Source organism: Chaetodon trifascialis, chromosome 16 (assembly GCF_039877785.1).
Source record: "Chaetodon trifascialis isolate fChaTrf1 chromosome 16, fChaTrf1.hap1, whole genome shotgun sequence".
Lineage (NCBI taxonomy): Eukaryota > Metazoa > Chordata > Actinopteri > Chaetodontiformes > Chaetodontidae > Chaetodon > Chaetodon trifascialis.
In genome coordinates, this window is record NC_092071.1 from 16,621,864 (window position 1) to 16,648,523 (window position 26,660).

The following is a 26,660-nucleotide window of genomic DNA, read 5'->3' on the forward strand; positions in this document are numbered from 1 at the left end:
GAGTGTCGAGCTCTCTGATCGTAATAGCACTTTTAATTAGCACTTAATTAAAGGCAGGTGGACTGGAAAGGTCAACCAGTTAGGCCTTTAAGTTAAAAACACAGACAGCGCGAGCATCAAGCGTTTGATGAATTTGTCTGCTAATTACAGTGACCAGGATCTGGACTGAACTCCAGTCAGATCTGCTGCAGGTTAATGATAAAATGAGGCACATCTTAAAAGCCACATTTTGACATTTTAACATCCATTTGAACATATTTCTAACTTACAAATGTTTAATTCTGTGTGCTTACTATAATCTTGCTATTCTTTTATGTTGTGTTAGATTTAAAAATTAACAAAAATCTGAATTTAATTAAAAGGAAATACTGGGCATCAATGTTTGTATCGTATATATGTGCATATCTCATGATGGAGCTTCACACTGGCCTGTCGGAAAAAGTCAAAAGCAGCAGAACAACAGTCCAGGCTGTCAGCCGCACGATCATTGTGGCCATTACACAAACACAAAACCCAAACACGGCTGCTGCAGTGTGATCTAAACTTGTCGTTCCTCGGCTCTGAAAAACAGAGCCGAGGAACAGTATTGATCTCAGTCACAATTATAGATCACCTTGTCGGAATGAGTGATGAAGCTGTCGGACTGCTGGTCTCACCTGACAAGCACCCGCATTAAAAATCCTCATGCCTGAATTTCAGTGCAACAGTAACACTGTGGTCACAAAGAGAGTTTGAATGTGCTGGAGAATACTCATTACATAATTATTACTATAACTAACTGTCTGCGGCTGCCAGTAGGAGATATTTAGTGCTCACTATTGTTAGGAAAAAGAAGTCAGAAATTGCTGTGATACAGTCAGTGGTACACCTCAGAAACTGACTGTTTCTGGCATCTGAAATGAAATTCTCCAAAACTAATCACACTGTGACAAACACATGAAGGTAAACCCCTAATACTTAGCATGTGTCTCTACTACTGTGCGGCTCTAACAGGCCTGTCATGCAGCAGCCTGTTTGCTCATCCACTCATCACATCCTCAGCCGTTTATACACTGAGCCTCAGCTAATATTGATGCTCTCCATGTGATACAGCTGATGAAAAATACTAAAGCGCGGGTGGATGCTGCGCTGCATCCTCCCCAGCGCTGCGAGAGACCACTGAGGGGCAGCAGAATTACACGCCAGCTCTTGTTTGTTCACCGCTTTCCACCCCAAAATGCATCTTAGTGCTCTGACTCCATTAATCCTGCTGACTTATGAGTGACCTCAAAGGATCCTGGTGCAGATATGCTGAGTGTGTGGTCGAGAATGTGGAATGAAAGGAAAAAACAACCACCCCTGTTGTTTGTAATAAAACAGAAAGCACACACAACAGTCTTGTATCAGTATCCAGTTATGGGATGTCAGCAGATGCTAAACAGTATGGAGAGTGAACGCCTCCTTGTGATAGTTCGCTACACCATTTACACATGTGGTACTGAAAGGCTGAGATAAATATTATGTCACATCTTTTTCCAGCTTTCGCAAATATATGACAAGAAATAAAAAATAAAAATACAATGAAACAGTGAAAACAAGTAATATAACAATTCAGTTTATTTTATTTATTTTCCAGACAGACACATCAATTTCTGGACCACAGTAGAGGATGGAAACCTTTCACAGACATTTTTTGTCAATATTATTATTTGAAAATACAAATATAAAATTAGACTTTCCACATTTGATATGTGAGAGACCCCCATCCATTATTATTATCATTATTATTATCATTATTATTATTATTACTATTATTATTTTTTAGTATATTTTACAACAGGGCTTAAGCAAGCCATATGATAACCTGAAAGATGCTTTCAGATGTCAGTCAAGTCTGTCTGTCTCTCGCCATAAAAAGTCGGTTAACATAAAAAAAAGGGGCAAGTGTTAGGAATGGGCAGACAGCAGTGAAGAGAGCTCTGTGCTCAGCCTGCAGAAACATGGAAGCACAGCAGAGCCTCACACTGCCGTCCATGCAGTCTGAAGAGCTTCCAGGCTCCCCTCTAGGCCATGCGGTCTGCTCCAAACTCGACAACACGCCAGGGGTGAACTCTCGTGTTGGTGAACATAAGCTAATAATGACGGTTCGACTATATGAACCTGGGTGCAAGCTGCGTGAGGAATATTCTGTATACAGCTGAGGTCTCCAGTCTAACATTGTTCAGTTCAAATGAGTGGAAATTGCAAGTATATATTCATCTATACACATATATATTGCAACTGTACGTATATATTTCGTAATGAGCATGGGTGAGATGGCAATGGTTTGGACTGAAGGGGAAACTCACCCTCAAACACAGCTGTTCAGCTGAACTTGTGCTATTTCTGTCACCTCGACGGGTTCAAGTCTAGATCTGTGAACAGGAAGTGATCTTTGTTAGAGCCGACACGATGAGCGGTGGTGTTCGTGAGAGTCACTTTGTGGTCACTGTGACAGTATCCAGTATCTCTCAGAGATAAGGGCACATTGTCTGGTTTAAAACCATTAGCACCACTATGAATAAGCCTCTTTTGGGTATAAATGCTCAAGAACGTTCAATGAGCCTTCAAAGTCAGTCTAATTAATTGGAAATGGAGCAGAGGCTGAAACAGTCCATGTCTGATGTCCCAGCTTTCGGGAGACAGTTGTTCACATCTAGAAAACAGATTTGAATCCCAGGCGACAGAAATCTCACAAGCACACGTGGTTTCAGGGTGGGCTTTTCCCAGAACGGATGGGATAAATTGTTTGGCCATTGCCTAGCACTTGCCTCAAGATTCAAGTTTAAATGGATACGGTAGTACACTACAAATGTCAACACCTTCCAGGTTGACTTTTTTTCTTTTTTGATTATTTTTTTTTCTTAAACCAAGACCCCTCCCCTCTCCCCAAAATGGATAAGCTAGTCTACTAAGATGTGTAACATTCATCAGCTGTAAACTGCTGTCAGTTTGAGATAAAATGAAATTACAGCAACAGAGCCATGCTACCTTAAAGTCCAAGCTACAGGATCACAAAACAATAGAAGAGTCAATTCTTGTGTGAGCTCAGGGAAAATGAGCCATTTAGGGGTTTATTGTTTCAGTTTAATTACAGTCTAAGAGCCACCAGGTGCTGCAACAGTGAAACAAACAAAAGAAGGGATTTTAGACTTGTTGCACTGTTATTGGTTTTTCAGATGAAATGGCGGCAAAATTGGAATCAACTGCGGCTCTAATGAGCTTCTTGTATCAGTTTGGAGGTGTTTGGAGTCGTGGTTGATTATTTGATCAAATATTCAGATAAATTTGAGGGACAACGCTGCAAATGAACTAGAGGAACACTTTCTTCTATCCTGTCAAACTTAAACTAGTACACATAAGGTGGTACACTCAAATGACTATTTTAGATGCTTTTCTACTGTTGAGATTGTTTATACATTAAAATATGCAAATAATGACTTTTAGCTTTCCTTTGTTTTTCTATAGTTCTGGTTCTATATGAATTACTTTTATTATTTTAACTTTAATATTATTTACTGTGCTGAGCACAAGGGCTTTTGGGGTGTCATACTTTTAAACAACACATTGTCCTGTGTGCTTGCTGGATTCACTGGAATAATTTGTCTATGAGTGTCATGAAGCTGCCATTACTGTATGTACTCTATGTAATTTGACAGTCTATACTGGCTGTGAAGACACCGATGTTATTCATTAATGTGACAGTGTTCAAGGGTTAAGACCCCATGAGGTGAAACAAATGAACAAACTGATATAAAACCTAAATTATGTTTTACTGAAATTATACCAAAGAACTAACTCAATCTGTGGCTGGAGTGTGCACACAGCTTGAGCCCCCAAATTAAATTGGCTTGTTTATAATAGGCTTGTTTTTTGCTTGAAACACAGCTGTCTGTGTAAATCCAGCAGGTCTGAATTGCGGACATGCTTTGACACGGTGTTTTGAGCATTTAAATTCAAGTTCATCTGCTCTCATTTAGCTTAGCGATGAATCACAGCTTTAGGGTGCCGGTCCAACGTCAGGACCTGAATTTAACCATCTAAAAATCGACCTTGACCTCATCCTCTAACACCTTGTCTGTCTAAAGGGAAATTTCACCACATTTTAGGTGGATGTCAAATCAGTGCTGATGGTAAATGTAGTCGATTGAAGCAATAAATAGCTCAATGCATGCTGCATATTGATCGAGAAAGCCGAGTTCTCCTGCTGCAAAGTCCGTTCTTCTGGCACCAGCATCATCATCTGTGTCCGGTGAAGAACTACAGGCTATTTCAGCTTGGATTCCTAGTCTCTGCCTCTGGGTAGCCGGGGAGTGTGCCCCCGCTCAGAAACAAAACTACTTTCTTTGCTTGTATTGAAAACTAGCTACATTTCCAACAATGAAAATGGCATCCCTAAATATGAGAGCAGGAGATTTGTGTTACAGTGTCTTGGCTGAGTCGTATTTATTTGAGCCAGAGTATACGGCCGAAGAAATGCAGCAGAGAGAGGCCGCGGCTGCATTAGCCAGATATGGCCGACGGGGAGCATCCAGAACCTGAGCTGTCGAGAGCAAACAGCAACTTACGCCAACAGAAACTGACAATCATTCTGCTGCAATGAGTCTCAGTTTGTGCTGAATGCCGCTGCTGCAGACCACAAAAGAGCCTGTGTGAGCCTTACTATACATTACAGTTATGCTCCTCACATGGGCAGAGGTGTGCTGGACACCTTCTTCAAGATCAGAAGCCTGCATGCAATGCATGCTGGTACATGTAGTCACTGCCTGTATGGTTCAACAAGCAGCAGAGCTCAGCTTTCTCTGTCTATATCGCACACACTGAGGAATTTACTGCCTCAACGGACTACATTGACCATCAGCACAGATTGAACAGCCACATAAAGTTTGGTGACATCTCCCTTTAATGGAGTCTTCTGCAGTCGGTCTTTTTTATTTCTACAGTAATGCCTCTATTATGTCAGTATGTGTCAATAACACTGATAACGGATTAAAAGAAAATCTAAAATCTAAGATTAAAGTTATTAAAATTATTGATCAAAGTTTTGAGAGCGATAAGAGATCAAAAACGGTATTATCTAAAAATAACTGTGCCAGAGGCACCAGGGAAATTTCCAAAGTGTACAAACATTAAAAGATATAACAGGTTATTTCAACAGCACTATGACTGATATCATGACTATTGTGGTAATCATTGGTATGCTTCTTAAAAAAATATGAAATATCTTTTACATAAAATCTTTTTCCATGATTATAGCTTGTGTCCCCTCTTAGAAAATAATGAAAAACAAAAGTTTTGCATATCTAGCGTTAGCATTTAAGGTAGTATGGCACACCCCTTTTAAAACATTCAAGGGTGGGGATCGAAATAATGCCTTGTGAACAATTCCATCTTACAGCAACGGTTTCTCTATTGTTCATCCATGAGAGCTTTGGTTAGCTGAAACCATGTGAGAGTGGCAAAACCAAACCAAAAAGAAAACATACAGGGAATAAATTACAATGAACCTCTATCAAAATAATTGTCTGCAAATATCAGAATAACATGATCATTTAGAGAAAGGTCTATCTTGACTGGTCCTAAATCCACTATTCACTACAAGTAGTATATTAATGAGTCCTATATAACATCTACTTTGTAATTACAGGAGATAGAAAAAGAGCGCGAGAGGGAGAGGGATAAATATGAGAGAGAAAGGAGAGGTAGAGCAAGGGAGAACAACAAAGACCACTACACTGGTATCAAAGACAGCACTCTGTTTACAAGTTAACTGTGATTTCTTTACACACTAATGAAATACATGAATGATCAACAAAAGAAGTAGGATCTCTGAGGATGGGGAATGGAAAGAGAGAAAGCAATGGATGCACAGTACATTTTAATAGTATATTACAATTATTAATATATAAACCACAAAGTATCAATAAAACTCTGATTAAACTTGAAATCAGCAAAGAAGCATCTTTCTTTTTTTTTTTTATAGTTTTGTATTTCTTATTTTCTTTTACATTTGAACATTACAAGGGTTTTTTTTCTCTTTACTCTTTAAATTATTACTTGATCACACCTTCGTATCATTTACTTTAGAAGTATCCAGCATATTTCTTTACCTGGTTGTTTTGAAATCAAAGAAATGAGACAAGAAAGTGGGTCAAACGGAAAAACAACAAAGTACACCCGCAGCAGGTAATGTATAATAAGTAAAACCATTCATTCCATCAGTGACTTTAAAAAGCGGACTGCACTCTGGAGCATATCACTGTTAAATGTTTTGTCATGAGGAAAATCATTAAGCACACATACTGTGTAAAACCTGGTGCAGCGACAGATAGTGAATAATTCAGTGTCATCTTTTGACCCTGTATAAATACCTTTAGATGAGACATGGGTCTAATAAAGAAATCCAAGTGTACACTGCAACGTATCAGTTACTATTTCCCAAGCTGTTAACTCGCCTCAAACTCTGAAGCGCTCGTCTAGTCGAGAATACATTAACCCAAAAATCCTTCATACTATCCCAAAGCACAGGGCCGTTTTTAAAAAGCCAACATATACATGTGCAAATAGGAAAATGGCCTGTACTTTACTACTCACAGTGCAATGATTACTCGCTTTATTACCTTTCAGTGTTTTCAGTTATTTTGCCCCTAGAATAAATTAAACCTGCCAATGATTCCACAATAGAACTCACAAAGGCTGAGGTATGGTATCAAAATGTTTACTTTCCTAATTCATTCAAAAAGAACTGATTCAGAGAACAAGCATTACATAAAGGCTCGAGCACAGAGCCCAGATATTCGTGTTCCAAAAATGAATCAGGAACGAGCAGGATGAAACAAACAATAACATACAACTAACAAGTTCCTCGCAAGAGTATAAAAGTGTCAGGATGCACAGAGCACTGTAAAATGCCTGGTTCAAGTTCTAATCTTCACATCTAAGTACAGTGTGCTTTGGATTAAATCATCTTTTTTCTCTCTCTCTTTGAAATGATACCGATATCTTAACAGTTAGACAAAAGATACCAATCAGGCTCTTTTTTTTTTTTCTTTTCTTTTTTTAATTCCTTAAAACTGTGTTGACTTAACTCACCGTTTGTAAATTTGCTGGTATGACACTTGTAAAATTATTCAGCTTCGGTATTTACAGAGCAAGTGTGTTCTGTTTGTCTCTGGGGTCATTATACCGTCTTCCAGCAGAAAAAAGTATAATAATAACTGTTTACAGCTTTTTCTTCTATTCACACGCTATAACATGTTCTTTTGACACACCATCACAAAAATATGCTATTCTCTCACTGAGTTGGTTATATGCAGTGACTGGAATAATATGTACAGCTACATTTCTTTTTCTCAAGTTTGAATTCACAATGTAGTTATATGAAATTTGTTATAGCATATATATATATTTCTAAACAACAAAAACAACACTTATAAAAAAGGACCATAAAAATATTGGAGTCCTCTTTGTATTGCCCAAAAATAGGTAATTATGGTTAACAATGAGACATCACAAGAAATAAAACAGCTACTAAGATTTATTACTTAGATACCCTCTTTAGATTTTCCTTAAAATTGATTTTTTTTCCCCTCTGAGTCTCTCCACACTGAGCTTCTTTTTTTTTGCGGACAGACCGGAACATCCAATCACTTCTTCTCCTTTACACTAACCGATACAAAGATGAAGACATGACTTGCAGAGATTCTTGGCTATGACCCCGCCCCGCCCCCCGTACTTCAAAACAAAAATCCATTTACACAAATATACTAGAAGATAAAATAAAATGACACAAAATTAAGGTTGAATTAAAATTGACTGGCTAAAACCTAATCCAAACAAAAGCTGACAGGAAAGGAAACAGGTGGATGAAATCGACGTGAAACATCATACCAAACCAGGTTGTAAAGTTATAGGAGGTTTGGATTATAGTACAGCAGTTATTTTTCTGAGATGACTAACATTTTCTTTTCTTCTTCATATGGTTCCGACTTTCTTTCTTTTTGCCTGGGTGACGCTGTAGTGCTTGAAGTTGGATAGCATCACCTGCACACAAAGCCAATTAGAAACTTCGTCCTGTCTTTCCTGGGCCACCAGATATACTCTGCTGGGTGATAAAGGGGAAAAAAAAAAAAAAGGATAGCAACATTATTAGAAACAGCTCATGTCATTTGCAGAAATCCTGACCATAAACACTGAACTCTGTCAGACTGGCTGTGACATCAACATGACGTTGTTGGAGGCCGACTGAGGCACAGTTATCATAAAGCAGGTCAAAACTTGCTGCAGGAACAATACACATAATTACAGTAAAGGACTGCCTGTTTAACAACTCTGTGCATGTATGTTCACACTTGGAAAAAAAAACTATACTTCTTAGTTCCACCACTTGTTTACTGAGCAATCAGGTGCATGCATGTGCCGCTACAGTCGAGTATCGACTGCTTAGCTGGAAATAAACAGCGATTTAAACACGTATGCACAAACGAGTTCAACACACATCACACATCATGTCTACAGAAAACAGCTGGAAGCAGACAAACAGCTCAGGACGTTTAGGATGGGCTTTACACTGTACGTTATGAGGGACGATGTTAGCAAAAGAGATGAACAGTGACAAAATAAACATGATGAAACTGAAAGAATTCGGTTCCTCATGGACACTTACTGTTTGGGAAATATTCAATGATTCAAGGCCATTGGCTTGTTAGTGAGAAGTTTGGGATTTGAGGTTTGTTTTAGTCGTAGCGGTGGAGACGTGTGATGAGAGTTCTGTCCTCGGACAACCAGAGCTCAGCTCGTGTTATCACGTTAAAAACACTCTAAACTGGAATCTGACACACTGTAAAATACGTGTCAGACTATTGTAGGATGGAAACATTTCAAAATGTTAATCAGAGAAAAAGAAAGAAAAAAAATGCAGAACTGGTAGTATGTGTGTGTGTGTGTGAGAGAGTGTGTGTGTGTGACTCTTCATACTGTGAGTCACACAAACAGACTAGAGTCGGGACAAATCTGGAATCAGATGCCAAATCTGATGTCAGTCAGACTGCGTGATGCACGTACCGATCCAGATTACGTCGTCTATTTAGATTTCATACATTTTTGAAAAGGCAGACATTCAATCCTCTGCACTTTTATTTAAATGTTCACTTTAAAGACCTTATGGAGGACTGCACTGCACTAACTCTCTTCTTACCTTTGAACTCATGCATAGAAACCACTGTACTAGCAGTTGCTAATGCATAGCTGTGCTGTTCACCACAGCTTCATGTAACCTTGGACATCACACCAACAATAATCAAAAAAAAAATATATATCGGCCAAATTCAAGAATCGCATCAGAAGTGAAAAAAGTGGATCGGTGCATCTCCAAGACAAATATGGCCGAATTTGTTTAAACGAGGACACAAACCCGCCGTCACACTCGCACTCTACTACCAGCTCTGTCACTCTGAGGGAGGTGAATAAACAACGAATAATGTGATGAACATATATTAGAGAGAGACTGATAGAAATGCACAGTAAATAAAATGCAATACCTCTGATGAGATGGCAACCGGCCACCTGTTCAATGGTATCCATTTGTAAAAGCTGTCGCAATCAACGGGCCCTAAAAGTGTACAGTTAGTGCTTTTGTCAGTATGCATTTCAAGGAGAGAAAAGTGAGTATCATATCAACTTGTTTTCCAGCTAGCATGACTGTGAACTTCTTGATTCAGTTTGATCATGTTCAGCAGCAGAGCAGGACACTGTATTGTCATATTACACAGGTTGGTTGTATATTCTTGTCATGGAGAGATATTTCACAGTGAGAGATGTTAAAAAAAAAAAAAGAGTTAGACAAACTATATAAAGTGACTGATCTCACACTGTTAAAGAATTCAAGATACAGTAACTTCAAATCATCTTATTTTCTATGTCAACAAAGTTCTCAAATACCTGAGTGAAAAATATGTGAAGGAGATAATAACAACAGCACACACACGCGCACACACACGCACACCATCTCTATTCATGCCAACATACACAACTGATTTTATCTGAAAGCATGCAGAGAATAGGATCATAAACACCCCTCAGTCAGATCAGTGTGTTTTTCAGTGCTGAATGGTTTTCATTATGGAGCTCAGTTATCAGGATACTGTGGATATTGCTGCTGACAGGTCTGAAGAAATCCTTGAATTCACACACAACAGTGAAAGGAGAAGCACTTTCAACAGCGATTATCTGTCTTTATCACTTCAATCAGCTAATTGCACTCGAATTGTCTTGCATAAAAAAACAGTTAAGTTCATTACTGCTTCTTCACACTGGCTGTTTTGATACTGGCTAAAGGGATTAATGAAATCAGCAGAGCGTAAGACCGAGGGACAAATCAGTGACTCTGAAGTCACCCACGAGGTTGTGACATATGATGATCCGACCTGCGTTCGGTTTCAACAGGATCCTTGGCGAAAAATGAATTATGAAGCACATTTTAGTTCTGAATCATTTCCTTTTTTAATGCTGTGAATAGAGAGATCATCTCGCCGAGAGCAGAAAGTCACAGGGCTGCTGCATCACCTCTCTGCTTTATTGCACTCTGTTTGATTCACTGGGTAATTCTGAAGTGGTGATTTAGTACGCGGCGTCACAGGCACAATTTGACATTCTGTAAGGGAATCACAAAACCTAGCCTGGATTATACGGGTAAAATACAGCACATTCTTCACCGATCTGCTTTGTGAATTAGCCCGGTTTGACTGTGTGAAGGTAAATGTGATGAAAAGCCAAACATTTCTACCCTGAATTTCAATCTTTTTCATTGAAAGACTTGTTTTTACATTGTCTAACTCTAAACTGTGGTTACAAACTGTTGCAGCAAATGGAAAATAATGGAAACAGATCGCCTCATTTCCATCTGTAAACTATCTGCTGGTAAATCTGCTCTGAAAATGAGCCAGCCCGGTCTTTCATAACAAATATTTTGCTTCCTACACTGAGACCAACAGATTATGGCAGATAGCCAGTGGACCCAAAACAATTAATAAGAGAGGCTTTGCTTAGGAAGCAAAAAGCCAATAAAACGTATTTTTCTGTTGAGCTCTGTATTTGTTTGGATATCATAAATCAATTACACATATTTACTAACATTAAAATGAGTTTTTTTACCCTCTCGTGAGCTATTTGCACGTTTTGTCCCAGGGACTCTTCCCCGTGCTAAGCTGTTACACTTAGTCCCATTGATTCAGTCCACTGCACAAAGTGATAAATCTCTACTTTTTCTCACCAAAGAGATCTCCAAAATGTTGTGCCACGCCATAATGATAAACATGCCTTAAACTCAACTTAAAAAATAGAACAAATAACTACAAGAATACCACAAACAGCTCAGATTAATCTTTCTTGCAATTTCTGGTCACTGTTGGAAATTCAAATTAATGATGTGGACTGTAAAGTTTTGGGAAGAGTGTCTTCACCCTGTAGTCTCGCAGTGCTCGCTTGCAGTACTAATGGGCTTGTTGTTATTCCACCTCAGTTAAGCCATGCATTAATTAGCTTTTTTTCAGTAAGCAGATGTTATTTTCATAACCTATACTGTGCAACTCGGTTCAGTCATGTAAAACTGTACAAACATGCCCCAACAAGCCTGGCAGTGAGTCCAAAAGCGCAGCCGTGGTGCACCTTGCTAGGGGCCGTAAAATTCAGATGGTCAAATCTTGGATTAATTATTCAGTGAGGTCCAAGGTAGACTAACATAACAAACAGCTGATTGAGTTATCTTTTGGGAGGTGTGAACCTTGTCCATCATTGACATCAAGGTCTTAAACACGAGACAGAATGTCTGGGCTAATTGCTAAGTAAGCCAAATGTGATGTGACTGAATTCATTTGCTAACATTTGAACACAGTATGCAGTTTTGCCTGTTCTTAGACCGCTAATGCTAAATACGGCAGCTTCATTATTGCAGCTTGGCTGAAGTTACTCCTTTTATTGGCTGCAAGATGATCTCTCCAGGACTGGGGGTTATAATAAAGAAGAAACGATTTTGTAAATGATATTGCCAAATTTTTATTAAACGCCACTCTCTTGCCAGACTATGTCTCCACTGTCTGCTCGAGGGTTAAGGCCCTCTGAGCGCTTTCATAGTGGCTTCTTTTGATTACAGTGAAAGCAAGAGGTAGGATTATGAGCAGGTCACTGCACATCACCTACACTGCCACACAGGCCGAGACATCAGAGCACATCCACAGTCAGACTGAGAGCACCTCTTTGTTTCTGCCGCCTCTACTATTCCAACTAATCTTACACTTATGAGTTGACATAGGACCCGGCAGCTAACTGATCAGCAAGAGGAAAAAGTGCCACTGCACCTGGCTGAGCTGTTACGCCTGGACAAGGACACCGGGAGAGACAAAACCTGCTTGGGATCATTGTCCTAGTGACGGAGCAAACTCAAGCTCTGGGACAGATGGGGTTCTAAAAATAAAGGAAATTTGTTCTGGGAAGGTGACACGGAGTCTGAAGTGAGGTGATTTGTGCAGCAGCTGAGGGGAATAAACATTTGCATTTGACACGGATAACTTTCAGAGGTAGGACGGGGTTTACCCTGATGTACAAAATGCTTATGGGACCTCTGAACTCGGTGACGTACAGACCTCTCTGCAAAGAAATCACCCAAGCCCTCACACTGTACCTAATGGCTGCTTTGTACTTGTCTAGACACAGGTGGTGGTTATTTTGATCAACTGGAGGGCAGAGCACAATGTCCTAGAATTAGTAAGCTCGATGAGAAAAATTAAGTGTTGTGCAGAATGTCATGATCATGGGCAGTGGGCATTGGCCTAGTGTCTAATTATATTGCTGCTACTCGGACACAGAAGAGGCAACTGAGCTCAAGGTGCAGAAAGTCTGCATGTGACTACTCACTGTGATGCTGGGGCCAAACCCAGAGCCAGGCTGAGGGCTAGCAGCACTGATGTAGTTGCCCACAGCCGAATCCTGGCTGCTGGGTCCGTACAGGTCAGCCACAGGCCCTGGACTGTTAGCACCAGGGAAACCTCCGGGCCTTGACGGGTTGGTGCCTGCATACAAACACAGCGGGGAGCAGAGCAGCTCAGAAACACCCAACAATGATCTGTGCAATTCTTACTTGCTTTGACTCAAAGGGACAGGTTTAAATCAAAAGAACACATCACTGGATTCATACGTTTGTCTCAAAGGACTTGCTTATAGGTCATATTACAGGTTACTGATGCATACAGCTAACGACGTGTTCAATTTCATTTCATCAAGTGACAAAATGCTGCAGGATTTAGGTTAAAAGACCAAAATTAAGGGTGAATCCAGTATGATATTCTAAATGTAATCTACATGCTGTGTGTATTATGCATAGGAGTAACATTCACTTTGTAGAATCATGCACAACACAAAACAAGCACGTTTCTAGGAATAGTTCCACCATGCTAATAAACTAGTAAGGTTGCAGTGTAAATGTTGCCATGCATAATGTGAAGGAGTACTTGTAAAACAACATCGGCTGTTGAATAAGAAGAGTAACACGGGATTATCACAGTAAGGACTGTAGGTTTCACTGGAGCAGTTCGCACCCAGACATTTGTAATACTTGATGCTTTCCTATACGACCTAATGAGTCATAGATGCCGGCAAGAACCTACTGAAAATATTCTCGATACTTTCGGCTGTGAGTTTCGGCTTTTCAGTCTGCTTCAGGCATAAAACAAAACAGGTACGTGAGACAAGAAAAGGAGGCATAAGGGGGAAATATAAAAGCTTGACCCGAGTTCATCTGCAGGTCCAAACTCTGGGGGGGAAAAAAGAAATACTGTACATGACTTACCACCTTTGCCCTGTGAGTAAGAGCAACTCAGACTAATAAAATGTCTTTTGAAAATCCAGATGCCTGCTAAAGGCCAATAACACTGGCAATACAGGAAAAAAAAACAGTCGGGGAGAAAGAAAAATGCAGTGATCTCTTAACAGCAATCTCCTCTGCTGTCAGCTTCACGTAACCCTCTGTCTCACCTTTAGTCAAAGACAGACTGTGAAAAAAACTGTACAACTGCATTAAAAAGAAAAATCTTCGGACCACAGAGGAGGCTCCATCTCGTGTAGATATGAGCTCACGATCCCTGTGATGTTTGAAAGAAGTGTTTGGAGCACATGTGTAGGAATACAGAGACTAAATGCAGCGCATGAAACGTGTTGCTGCGCACACGTGCACAGCATACAAACTGTATGACTGTCGGCATGTTTAACACGTCACTCTCAGAGCTTGTTAGGTCCATTAGAAGCACCTGAAAACATACTCTACATATCTGTGTATGGCACTCTAGAAAAATGAAGCCATCTCGCTAAACACACATCTAGTGCAGTTGACACGGCTGTTTAACTGTATGGACTTTAAACAGTGAGCAGCCAGTGCTCTTATCTTGCCTACACAGCCCCCAGTAGGCTGGCTTATTATATAATTAAGGATTTTTTCAGTTGAAATGGCAATCCTCATTTCCTATGACTGGTGATTTTTAATAGAGGATGGCTCACCCCTCTCCCTGCGAGGCTCTTTTTTCCCTCTAAATGTAAGGGCTGCACTCGTTCTGCATTTAGCTGTGGGAGCAAAACAATCCCAAGTGCAATGTGGGTCAGATTGTTGTTCAGAATAAGGTCCACTGTAACACAGATTAGGGTGCTACTATTCGTTTTGATTTTTTAATAAGGAACGATAATGCTAAGGCTTTCTTGTACTTGTGGCACAGACAAAAAAAAAACCTGGAAGGCGAATCATTTGATGCTGGGAGTGACTTCTGTGTGTGAAACACTTTGAAGGAAAAATGTGAAGACCTGAATTAATAAATAATTCTATACAGAACACTGTGTGCTGTGCTGACTGTCTCTGTCATCCAAGTTATATTTGCTTCACTTTAACTCACTTAAATGTACTACTAAAGTACAGATGTAGGCCCTGTGCACAAGAAAAGCATTTACCAATGAGATGTGCCATCGTCATGCATTTGGAAACTGTTCTATTCTCCCTTTATCTGTGTACCACTATCTTCATCTGTGGAGTGAACACTTTGAGAGGAGCAGGGCTGCTCGCCACAGGATTTGAACAGTGCTGACAGCTTAAATGAAATATGGGTAATCCATGACCTACAGCTGGTAATCATCATCAGAAGGCACCTAATACAAACAAAACTCAATTATACTTCCTGACAAACATTCATTTCTGCTCTTATCTACTTAAAACAAACATCCACATAAACAGTACCACTGTGATTCTATTTACTATAATGTGCTATAATGTGATTTTCATGTCATTAGGCTCAAGGTTGGCTACAAATATAAAGTCTATTTCACAGACAACAAGCACATAAATTGTGTTACGATGTAATCGAGCTGTGTTGACTCACTCAGGATTTGAATGTGTCCTCTCAGGCGAGAAAAACCTGTGCTTTACCAACCAAGCAAAACTTCAACAAAAAAAATAAAACAAAAACAACCACCACGCAGTCCAAGTGAGTGACTTACAGTAGCTGCTGCTAAAAAACTGAGGTGATGCGACCCTTTCTACTCTCACATCAACGATAATGTCTTCTAAATCAACAGGCCTCAAAATCAAGAGACAATGGTTTTGGTGCGTTTGCTGTCGTGCAGCTGCGTGAGAAGTAAAACACTTCACACTGCTTAACAGATCTATAGGGGGTAAAGAGTATAGTGAACTATGTCTGCGGTGCTAACACACTTGCATTCGACAAAGATGCTAAAACAGCAGACCTGCAGGAAAGTCCCATCTGCCTAGCTGCTTCTGTGCATCCGTCTGTGCTTCTTGCTATTCGCTGTGCTAAAGTTCGTACCGGCAGAGTCTGTGGAAAATGCCAACATCTTGCCTTGGGCAGCCGGCCAACACTTTAACCATTAGAGGGAGAGTTGGCCCCACAGGACAGCCCCTTTTGTTTCCAATATTTTTTGCTGCTATTATTATGAAGGTGGAGACACAGTAGTGGAGGCACAAGATTGAAGGCTGTGGCAGGATTCACGCCCAGCAGGGGCGTGCAGGTCTCCAGAGGCAGGGAGCCTAACTGCTGTGTGTAGGTCAACACTGTCACAGATACATCTCCCACATCGCATGAAGGCACCCCACTAAACTAGACCTCCTTTACTTACGACTACTTCAGATGAAATAAACAGTGGTGGTATGTCATGAAACACATAGAAATACTGTAGGGGCCAAAAAAGGTTGTTAATTCTGTAGAATGTCTGCTCTCCAAATAATGAATGCATTTACAATTATTTTTTATGCATTGCATGCAGGTATCAAAATGCCATGTGCAGTATATTTTCAGAGCTTTTGAAAATTACATAAGGTAGATAAGTGAACATCAGAGAGAGCAAACATGATGAAAATGTGCTTGTGCTGTAGAGTAATGGCTGTATTATGCAAAAATGTTGTCTTTTAAGTGGCTAACATCGCACAGCATCTCTACTGATTTCCCAGTTAAGACTTTCTCACTCTAATAACACGAGCAATCATTCTTACACTTAAAATACTTAAAGGAATCAACTAAAACAAAAAAAGAGAAGAAACTGACGCTCACTCCCACTTAACTCATACCTTTGCTGCTCAAAATTCACGTAAACTTAAGCTCAGTTAGAGAGGCCAGCGTACTCTCCGACATCATCAGTAGTTATTTTGTTCACATGCAAATGAAGGATTACATTCTGTGTGTGTGTGTGTGTGTGTGTGTGTGTGTGTGTGTGTGTGTGTGTGTGTGTGTGTGTGTGTGTTGGCCCCTTATGTGCAAGCAGGGGCTGGAACAGAACTTCACAAAGAAACAGAAAATCTACATTAAAAATTGAAAAAAAAAAAAGGAGGAAGAACATGCAATGCTATTTTGTCAGCAAGACTTTTTCTTTTCTTTTTTTTCTGAAGGGGGGGATTTTTTTTTTTCTTTCCTTAACAAAAGCAAGAAAAGATGTAAATAAATAAATGAATTAAAAAGATTAGATCATCTGCATGGAATAATGTCATGAATCAAACTGAAAACTCCAAAACGTGGATGAGATAGATGCGCATATACAAACCTGGGTTCTTAAATTGATCCGGGCTGTGTAGGTGCTGGAGGGGGGAGTTGCAGGCGGAGGTGGCATGCTCACTGTGCAGCATCTGAGCCGCTTGGGGCCCCAGGGAGCCATAGTCAGCAAAGGAGCAGGGCCCCCCCCTCTGGTCACTGGGCGCAGAGTAAAACCCATAATCGGGGAGGCCTGGGAGATACAGTATAGGGTGGGGAGGGGGAGGGGAGGGGACTCCATCATTGTGGAAATCAACTTTTTCATTGTCAAAGTCAATGTCCAGATTGTTGTGCATAGCTTGGTGTTGCGTTACACCATCTTTAGGTTACATCCTTGCGTTTTGTCTGCTTTAATTGGCCCTCCCTGCCCTCCCTCCCCAGCAGCTCCTGCCATGTGGCCAGGCCCCCTTGACATATGGTCCGTGTATGAAACACTCAGCTGTATCTTATACATTAGCTGTACAATCATGGACACACACTATCTCTCCCTGAAAGAACACAGTGAAGACCTCCTCAGTTGATCTGATGCCTTGACTTGATTTAAAAGGACCAAATAACAATAAATGCAAAATATACAGTAAGGCCACAGCTTTGATATTTTGCTGTCTGCGTAATTGACCCGTGTCCTCCATGTTTTCTTGCAATCATTAAGGAGTGAGATAAAACTGAAGAATCATTAAAACACAGGTCAATACATTTCTCATTTCAAACTGACAATTCTTCGCCGACATACCTGAAGGAAGCTTTTGTCATTTAAATGAAAAGAAACAGAGAGCGCACCAATCAATAATTAATTTAAAGCCTCTTTTTTGACCAGTAGCAACAGATGATAAGGTTTTTATGTGAATGAGATACAGAGACATTCGTGTTTACTGATGATAGGCATTCTGAAGTGCACTAAGTACTCTAAGCACGTCTCAGATTGGCCTCTTCCAATGATTCTCTCTTTGACACAGATGGTGGATTATCAACAAAATGTCTTTCAGCAATAAGTCGTGCTGACATTTATTGCTTGTCCTCTTAATCTGAGACAAGCTGCTCATATAAAGAGTGCAATTAAAAGAAACTGCTTCTTCTCACACCTCTTTGATAACAGACTTAATCTACTCAGGAGGGACTGAGATTGGTGACACCGGCTTTTTCATGCTGGGTTTCCCCTGCTGTGTGTTTGGTGTTTTTTTTTTTTTTCTTTTTTTTTGGGTCCTGGAGCAAATAGCCATTCAAAGCCACTTCACCTCCACCCATTCAGAGTGAGACAGTCCACTTCTGGCAAATGGAATGTAAGCACCAGCCATGTTTCTCCCCGCCAATGCTTTTTAGCACTCTGATCTCACCACTTGTGGGCTGTCTGCCCACTCATCAAATTATAGGCTCCAAATACGGCAGGCTTCCCACGTACGTCACATAATGCCTGACACATTGAACAAAGCTCAAGGACCAATCATTCCATTTACTTCACTTAGACAAATGTCACCAAAAATTGATTGGCCTTGCTAATGAGGAAAACTGGATCAATGGAATAATTATAATGGGGGAAAAAACATTTGACAATAGCACAAACCATGTTATTGAGAATTCATAAAGAAGCCATTCTTATATGTCACCAGTTTAGAACAGAGTCAAGACTGGAACCAAACAGGCTTTACTCAACATTTTATAATACCTTCACTTTGCTTTGTTAATGAACATATGTGCAAAATTCGCTCTCATATAACTGACCATGAACCGTGTTGTGTCATCTTGGTACAGTAAGGTTGCAGCATCTCTGAAGAGGTTAGACATTACATGCAAACAGGATATAAAAATTTTTTTACTCATGAAAGGAAATGCAGATTGGTGAAAGATTATTATAATCATTATTATTATCTAGACCCAGCCTATATTAAAATACAGCTATTACAGTTATTAAGTCCAAATATTGTTAGCAGCTGATTAGTGAAGTGGGCCTTGCTTTAAAACTGGACAGGGAAGTGATTTTCATTTGAGAAAAGGTCCTGGTTGTAAGTAACTGAACACACATCAAGCTGGGCAGACGCTCTTTTCTTTAATCTTGTATTTAATTTGCATTTCTGCTCTACCAGAACCTGCAAATTTTACGCTCACATTGTATGGATCAATCAGCCGGTCCTGATGTGGGTGCTTACACTGAATGAAAGCACGGAGCCCTGATCGGTTTTGTCTATTGACAGTTCCAATAAGGTGCATTCAAACAACAAAACCATGTCCTGAACAAAGTTTACACAAAGAGAGAGAGGCAGCATTACTTCATGAGGTCCCTTTTTAAAAATGGAGCTGCAGACAAACCGGTTTGTCAGTTCGTCTTCTTTAGATAGTTTCAGCCACAGTTAACTACAGTTTGTCAGGGATCTTTTGACATCAGCAATGAGGAACTGGGTCGAGGAACTGCTCAAACTGACCAAAAATTTGGACAACCAATCATGCAGAAAGCTCTACAGTGTCCAGCTTTACAAAAAGTTCAAATCTCATAAAGTCCCATTCAAGCCAATCACCAACTACCACGGACAGTAAACACCAAGCTTGTGTTATTCACCCTTTAAATCTATCAATCACTACCAACTAAAGGGCAGCGCGTGGTGGCGTGAGTGGTAGCACACAGTAAAGAAATGTAATGCATACACTGTTATATTTTCAGACACTGCGTGCCGCTGCATTGTCGACAGGTGTGGCAAGCTCAGGTAAGAAACTGGCTTTGTTTGCCGGACTGAGGCAGCTGGACAAGAGTACGACTCAGACACTCATGCACAAAACATTCTCAAAGCCATATATTTTCATCAGTGGCTATCTGATTTGTTATGCAGGATGAGACTGGGCAGAGTGTGCCCACAGCTGCATTAGTATCACCGATCATATCACTGTGCCTCAGACCTTCCCACTATTAATATTCACACAATCTATCCAGAACAATGGGCCTTTCTTGGACTCCTTTTTTTTCCACTGGCCACTAATTGGATGTAATTACTCATCTACAAAACAAATGAGCGTGCTGAGGTTGCCTTGGAGACTAGATCAGGGGATCCAGCAGTGCGCATCGTTCGCAGGGCTTCATTTATACTGGTAATTATCTCCCCTACCCCCACCCTCTTTCCCTTCTGCCCTCAGTGACCAAAGCTGGCTGCGAGGCGATGGAGAGGGGAGTGTCTTGCAGTCATCTGTTACTGACATCATCGGGGTGGCTCTCTTTAAGTGGATAAATGCCCTGCTCTCGTTCCCACTTTGCCAGGTGACTGCCTTTAAGGAGGAATCACAAACCTTGAAAGCACTGCAGCTCTTTTTCACACTAGTTGGAAAATAAAACTAATCACACTGATGATAAAATATAGTGTCATGCTCTCTGGCCTGTTGGGACTTCAGAACATGAAAAATATTTTCATAAGTTTGTCGGTGTTTGGAAACAAAGTTTGAGATTCTCCTCAGCTCAAATCCCACAGAAGCTAAACATATTATCCGACACGCACAACACATTCAAAGGCACAACACAACAGTAGCGTCACAGCATAATTAAAAATGCTGCTGGAACCTGCTATTACCCTCAATTTGATTAACAGGTCTCTTAATACAGGAATGTACACTAAACAACAACAAAAGCTGAATTTGTGCTATTTTTAAGGCTATAAAAGGTTTGTTAAAGTCAGTAATATTTGCAAACATCAGTTAAAGATGTGACTTTTCATTTAGAAGTCCACCCATTGGATATACAGAAATATACAGTTATTTCTGCAGTCAACAAATGGGGAATACTGGGAAATGGGGAATATAAATATCTATTACCAAAAGTTATTTTCATTTCTGCAAGGAATAATTTTTCATGCAGTCACTCCTCCCTTTCCCTCGCGGCGCCACTGAGATTCCTCGGTGGCCATCAAACCACATCACTCTACAGAAGACGTCAATAAACCTGACATGCTGCTTCTCAAATTAGCTTTGAATTTTAGAGCTACCATAATTAGCTTTTCCATTTTCACCAATGTCATTTAAAAATAGCGTGAAAGAAACAGCTCTTTTGCTGTCTAGCCTTGCTTTCACTTTCCATTTGAAATAATCTTTTCTGAATGAATGGCTGAGTAATTAACAGCACTAGACACCCTTTTCAGAGAGCACAGACATTTCATAAATAATACATATTTAATGTCTTGTCATTTTGTGTTCAGAGAAGCTTGGCTAATTAATTTTAACAGATGATTTCTTCTTGCATTTACTCACCCATACTCAGGCCTCTGTGCTTTTTTACTTTTGATTTTATGCCTGCTTTTCCCTTTTCTTGCTGTTCTTTCCAGTAATGGACAAACTCAACAGAGCTACTGATTTACATTTACCCTCAACCACGGTTGGGGGGCTGATTGTGGAAAGTTACAGAGGAAGAGGAAATATGAACACTGAATTATGGGTAAAACAATGTGCAACAGTGTAGTAAATCAGTGCACACTCATTTGACTCTGATGCAGATTTTAACCTGTGTGGGATCTGGCCTGGCTGGGACTGAGAAAGGGCACTCAGTTATCTACAGTCGGCACAGATTATCCTATCGTGAGCAGGCTCAGAGCTGACAGCCATGGCCTTTTGGTTGAACACATTTTTTCAAACATGTCCGGTCAGGCTTGTGTGGTCTGAGGAAATCTAGGACTCACTATGACTGAAATCTGAGAGTGATACAGGCTTCATGTGATGGTCATCTGCACACAGAGGGAAGGAAATACTAATGAACTGAATGAGGAATGATGTTTTACAGCAGGCTCACTCAGATATTGTTAAATCTTACATTTAACAAAATTCAATTTGGAGGCATTTTGATAAAAATGTATATCATGTTATCTCATTAAGAAGGTATGCAGGAAACTATGAAATTTAATTTTCCACCTATGTGCAATTACAAATACTGTGAGTGAAAATAAAGCATCATCAAAAAATGTCACATTTTTAAAAATATCCCTTCAAAATAAATGTGTGATGCAAATGAAACAGAACATCCTGTACTGATTGGGAAGGATATAACACATACCGTATTCCACAACTGAATATTCAGGACTGACAACAAAATACCTTATTCCCTTCAGTAGGTTTTCTTTGTAGAATGTGTTACGTATGCAGCCCCTGGACGGCAGAGTAGTGATGTCCCTAAAGGCCTGTGCCTGTAACCTCAGAGCATCTGCTACCCACAGCTGTGAGAGCCACCGCTTCGTGGTGGAGGCGCAAAGGGACACTTTGCCCTCCCCAATGTGTCACATCTTTCCCTGGGCCCTGAACAAAAACCCAAGCAGGATGGGCTTGGCATGCCTGCTCATGTTATTTTGCACCAAATGCATGTAAAGCGCCTCTGGCCTCAGAGCTGAGCTCTGCAGATTAGCATCTGGGACAAATGGACCTGAGCTCACCAAGAGCCAGATTGATTAAGACCAGTGCACACAGCCAATCCCGGTCTCCTCTCGGGCACTGCTGAAGATCACAGAGTTCGTTGGGAGGGAACTGATAATGATCTTGATCTGAAAATGTCTGTCGCACGAGTTTCTTTCTTTTCATTGGCGAAGACACAAGAAGTGGGAGAAGAAGCGAGATGAGTAAAAGTGAGAAAAGTCCAAAAAAGAGCCACAACTAACTGAGGGGAGGAATGTTTTTTTTAATGTGAAGACCATCCTGAGTCTCAATAAAACTGGCAGGGACACCTCCGCAAATCATACTGCAGTCCAATTTCTGCATGACACTGACCACAGCCAACTCTATTTCAGTTTTGAACCCCTAAGTCAAGTCAGACATACTGTACATAGCAAGTACCCAGAGCTCTATAAGCGGCTGAATGGGGCGTTGTGTACGCTGCAGGTAGACCTGAGATCTGAGACTGACATTTGAGCTTCCCAGAAAGCTCAGAGGGATTCAGGAAAACACTCAACCAGAGTAGACTGGGACCTGTGAAGTGCCCTGGACTGTCAGAACCATCTGCCTCACTTGCATTTTTCTCATTGTTTTCTCAGCACCAAACAATGCTACAGCACAGGAGATATCAGATAAGTCTACTTTAAAATGAACTGAATGATAACTGGCCTTCTTCCAAAGCACGCTTCAGTCTGTTACATTAGCTGGCCTTCAGGATGATTTCTCAGTATGCATATTCAGTAAGCAAGTTGTCGACATAAACGTCTGAATATTCACATTCACTTCAAGCATCTACTAGCTGTCAGTATCAGCCAGAGTGGCAACTGTGGCTCATTCATGCAGCTTCATCCTTCATATCAACAGCAGAGCTGGATTATACTTGTCCAAAATGCAGACCTGGTGCTGGTATATGCATTAGTCATCTCCAAATTAGCAATTTCCTCCATGCTGCTTTACTATGCGATGCTCAGCCCCCGCGACTGATATAATGTGGCTGCCCTTTGCATCCTCCAGTAGCACCCTGCAGTATTTAAAATCATCCCCAAACCCATGGTACCAGCTTATAAAGCCCAGTATGGGCCAGCACCTCTCTACCTCCAGGCGATGGTAAACTGTGCAAGAGCCAGATCTCTCTGATCTACTTCTTGCCTAGAGCCAGAGTCTCTCAAACGTCCTCCCAAACACACGTCAAGACTAGTCCTTGTTCTTGCTCTGTAGCGGGGCAACATGCTCCTGGTAGAAGATCAGGGCAGCAAAATACCTCACTTTTTTTCAAATACACACCGAAGACGCACCTCTTCAAAAAGTGCTTGGACTGACACCACTTGGCTTCAGCCATCACTAAATAAAACACGCCGTCTTGCCCGTCCTCAAAGAAACCATAACTCAGTGTTTTCTCTTCCAACTGTGATAACTGGTACTTATTCCTGTCCTAAAATGGGAACTTCGTCTGCAGTCACAAGCTGTCAAATCTCCATTCTTTTACAGTGAGGAAACTACTGTATTAGTAAAAGAAGTATGTTCTTGTGCAGTATTTAAATGAACATCGACTGGACTGTTCGAGACTGTGAGAGATTCCCCAAATTTAGCATATGTAAAAATAAGCAGTAAGATCCTTTCTGGTAGTTAAAGGGATTTTTTTTACAATCCAGACATACAGTATCTTAGCAAAGTTAGACAGATTGCAGAGTCTTCATCTTCACTAAGTTTTCTTGTTATGGTACACAACCACAGCTGCATCTAGGGTATAGTTTGCTCCAAGTGGCAGGCCATAGTGAGAAGTCCAAAATACACCTTGTCATCAGCAGTGGTCTGTCAGAGAGAGGGAAGTCAGCATGCTGTCATTTTGTCTGTTGAGCTTCGGGAGTAGGGTGAAAGTGCCCTCTGTCAGGGATGGAAAATGTCTTCCTCGATCTCACGACACTGTGTGTGTGTGTGTGTGTGTGTGTGTGTGTGTGTGTGTGTGTGTGCACATTGCTGACAAACAAGCCTCGCAGCCTGCACAAGGCAGCATCTACACACAAAAAACTTTCTCTTAAAGGAACATGAATCTGAATCGTCCACGTCACAGGTGTTAACATATAATTTTCCTCGGATCTATACGTTAAAGATGTTGATCTTTTCTTTTTAAATTTCAATTCTGTGGTTTTGAATGTCATTTTAAGTGACAAAGCTCCGCGCCTGCATCCCTCCTGCTGGGTCAAAGTATGTGTATGTGGTGCTCTATGGGAACTGTAGGTGGAGTCAAAGCACAAAGAATCTACACTTACATCACACATAAGGCCTTTTTACAACAAAGACCCTCATCTGTGCTAAAAATAGAGAATTTAGCAAAACATTTGACCACTAGAATTGCTGTTTTTGGCTTGATTTTGGCCTGAGTGTGCTGCAAATAAGACCATGATAGGACAGAGATGCAGCACCATCCCCAGACATTACACAGAGAGGAAGGTCAAACCTAAACAATCCGTGTCCAATCTGTGCTCTGTCTCTATCCGCATAGAAGGAAGAGACCGCTGAATGTATTAATCCATGCAGTGTGTTATTAGCACCATCTCAAAAGCTTCATAAATCATCAATAAAGAATTTTTTCACTCTGTCAAAAAGCCACAAACCACAGAACAAAGGACTGCACTGGTTATATCATCAAGGTGCACTGTTGAAGCTTTTCTCTAGAGAACAGAGCGGTTAATAAATGATAACATAAAACAGCTGATTTAGGTAACTACCTACAGATAGTTTAGAGTTCATTCAAATCACAATCATAATCCAGATGTTCTTGCTCTTGCTGTAATAATATTTCTGATTTGCAGAGAGATTCTGCCACTTACTGAGGAAACATGATGATTTCACTGAACGATATGTTCCTTAAAACTGCCTCTTGGCTGTTTAAGTACTCTAAAACAGGCCTATGATGTCACTGTTTACCACTCTAACCCCCCCCCCCCCCCCCCCGTACCCCCACCCCCTGTTCATAGTCATTTGCTTGTCTCCCTTCCATTTGCAGCTGTCAGAATTAAACTGTACATAATGGTTGCCATCACGTCTCTTGCTTCCTGGCTGCTGCTAACCCCAAATCAACATTCCTGCTTCTTAGTGATGTTCATTGCAATTGTTGGGTAAATTGTTTGTTTTGAAAATGCGAGATCAAATAGCCTGATGTGAAAGAAAGAGCATTTGATTGGCTTCCAGTGTTCCCTCTGTTGATTTGAATTAAGTGCAAATGAGGACAGGTGGGTGTATTTGTTTGTCTGTACGTGTGTGTGTGTGTGTGTGTGCAGATGTACTGTAAGTACTGTGCATTCATGTGCAAGTGTGTGCATCCTCAGGTATCGCAGCGCGTGACATTAAACAGCCATTGTCTACAGACTTTCTATCTGTGAGTGACTGCACAGACCAGACGACATCTGAGTTACAATTACAACAGATTTTCACCAACGAGCTTCTAATGATTAGGAATGTCTGATTAGGAACGACACTTTTCCCTAAAGCCTGGAGGCCTTGTGTTCAGTCAGGGGAGCTATTATTGACAGCTTCTGAATGATCTACAGTTGTAAGGGTGGAAAAAGCAGGATGTCTAAATGAAGCCAACAAGTTAATCGATGCCGTGTTTAAGACTTGCATCCTGTTTTTGGAACAAATCTCTCAGCAGATATTCCTCTGTATGTGATTAAAGTGCAAACACAGAGGACCGACTGATCTTTGCATTTGAATTTTTAAGCATCTGTTCTCACTCACATAGTGTAACATACAAGTGCAACAGTAGCATGAGCGTTCATTAGAGTAACAACATGAGAAACAATCATCAGTAAGGAGTTTTAAACTGATCAGGTCAAACCAGAGACAACATGACAAAGCAAAGAAGTGTTGCGGTAAAGAAGAAAACATGGCTGACTGGTTGACTACCACTGCTACTTACTTGACTAACTAGGTTAGTTTGGTGGTGATTATAACATATCAAACAAAAAGACTTTCTTATCTGGCGAAGAAAATATTCCTCTGGCGGTCAAATATTTTGACAAAGTGTAAATGTCGAGTTTTCAGAGAACCTCTATCTGCAAAAGATTTGATGCAAGGACATTTCAAGGATAAACTCCTTGAATTGCTGTAGCCTGCTTTTAGATTCTTGCATCTTGTTCACAATCTAAAAGGCATATTATGTGTAACCATAGCTTTTTAATGTCAAGA

The 26,660-nt window shown here is 40.6% G+C and overlaps 2 protein-coding genes across 11 annotated transcripts in view; both read right to left on the reverse strand.

Annotated features, from left to right (window-relative positions):
- Window positions 1-7,054: 7,054 nt before the first annotated feature.
- Window positions 7,055-26,660, reverse strand: part of msi2b (musashi RNA-binding protein 2b) — a 233,788-nt gene continuing 214,182 nt past the window's right edge. For 3 of the 10 annotated variants that reach the window (XM_070982591.1, XM_070982595.1, XM_070982593.1), the window contains 3 exons: window positions 12,928-13,082; window positions 9,558-9,628; window positions 7,055-8,119 (listed from right to left, as the gene is read on the reverse strand). In XM_070982591.1, the coding sequence (XP_070838692.1) occupies window positions 9,587-9,628; window positions 12,928-13,082 (197 nt within the window). In that variant the 3' untranslated portion in view covers window positions 7,055-8,119; window positions 9,558-9,586. Of the gene's footprint in view, window positions 8,123-9,362; window positions 9,629-12,927; window positions 13,083-17,100; window positions 17,281-26,660 lie in introns of those variants that run through there. The other 7 variants (XM_070982590.1, XM_070982585.1, XM_070982589.1 and 4 more) reach the window with 5 other exon arrangements.
- Window positions 12,572-26,660, reverse strand: part of LOC139344427 (uncharacterized) — a 243,085-nt gene continuing 228,996 nt past the window's right edge. The window contains exon 2 of the mRNA XM_070982596.1: window positions 12,572-12,581. The gene's annotated coding sequence lies outside the window, so the exon portion shown is untranslated. The remainder of the gene's footprint in view (window positions 12,582-26,660) is intronic.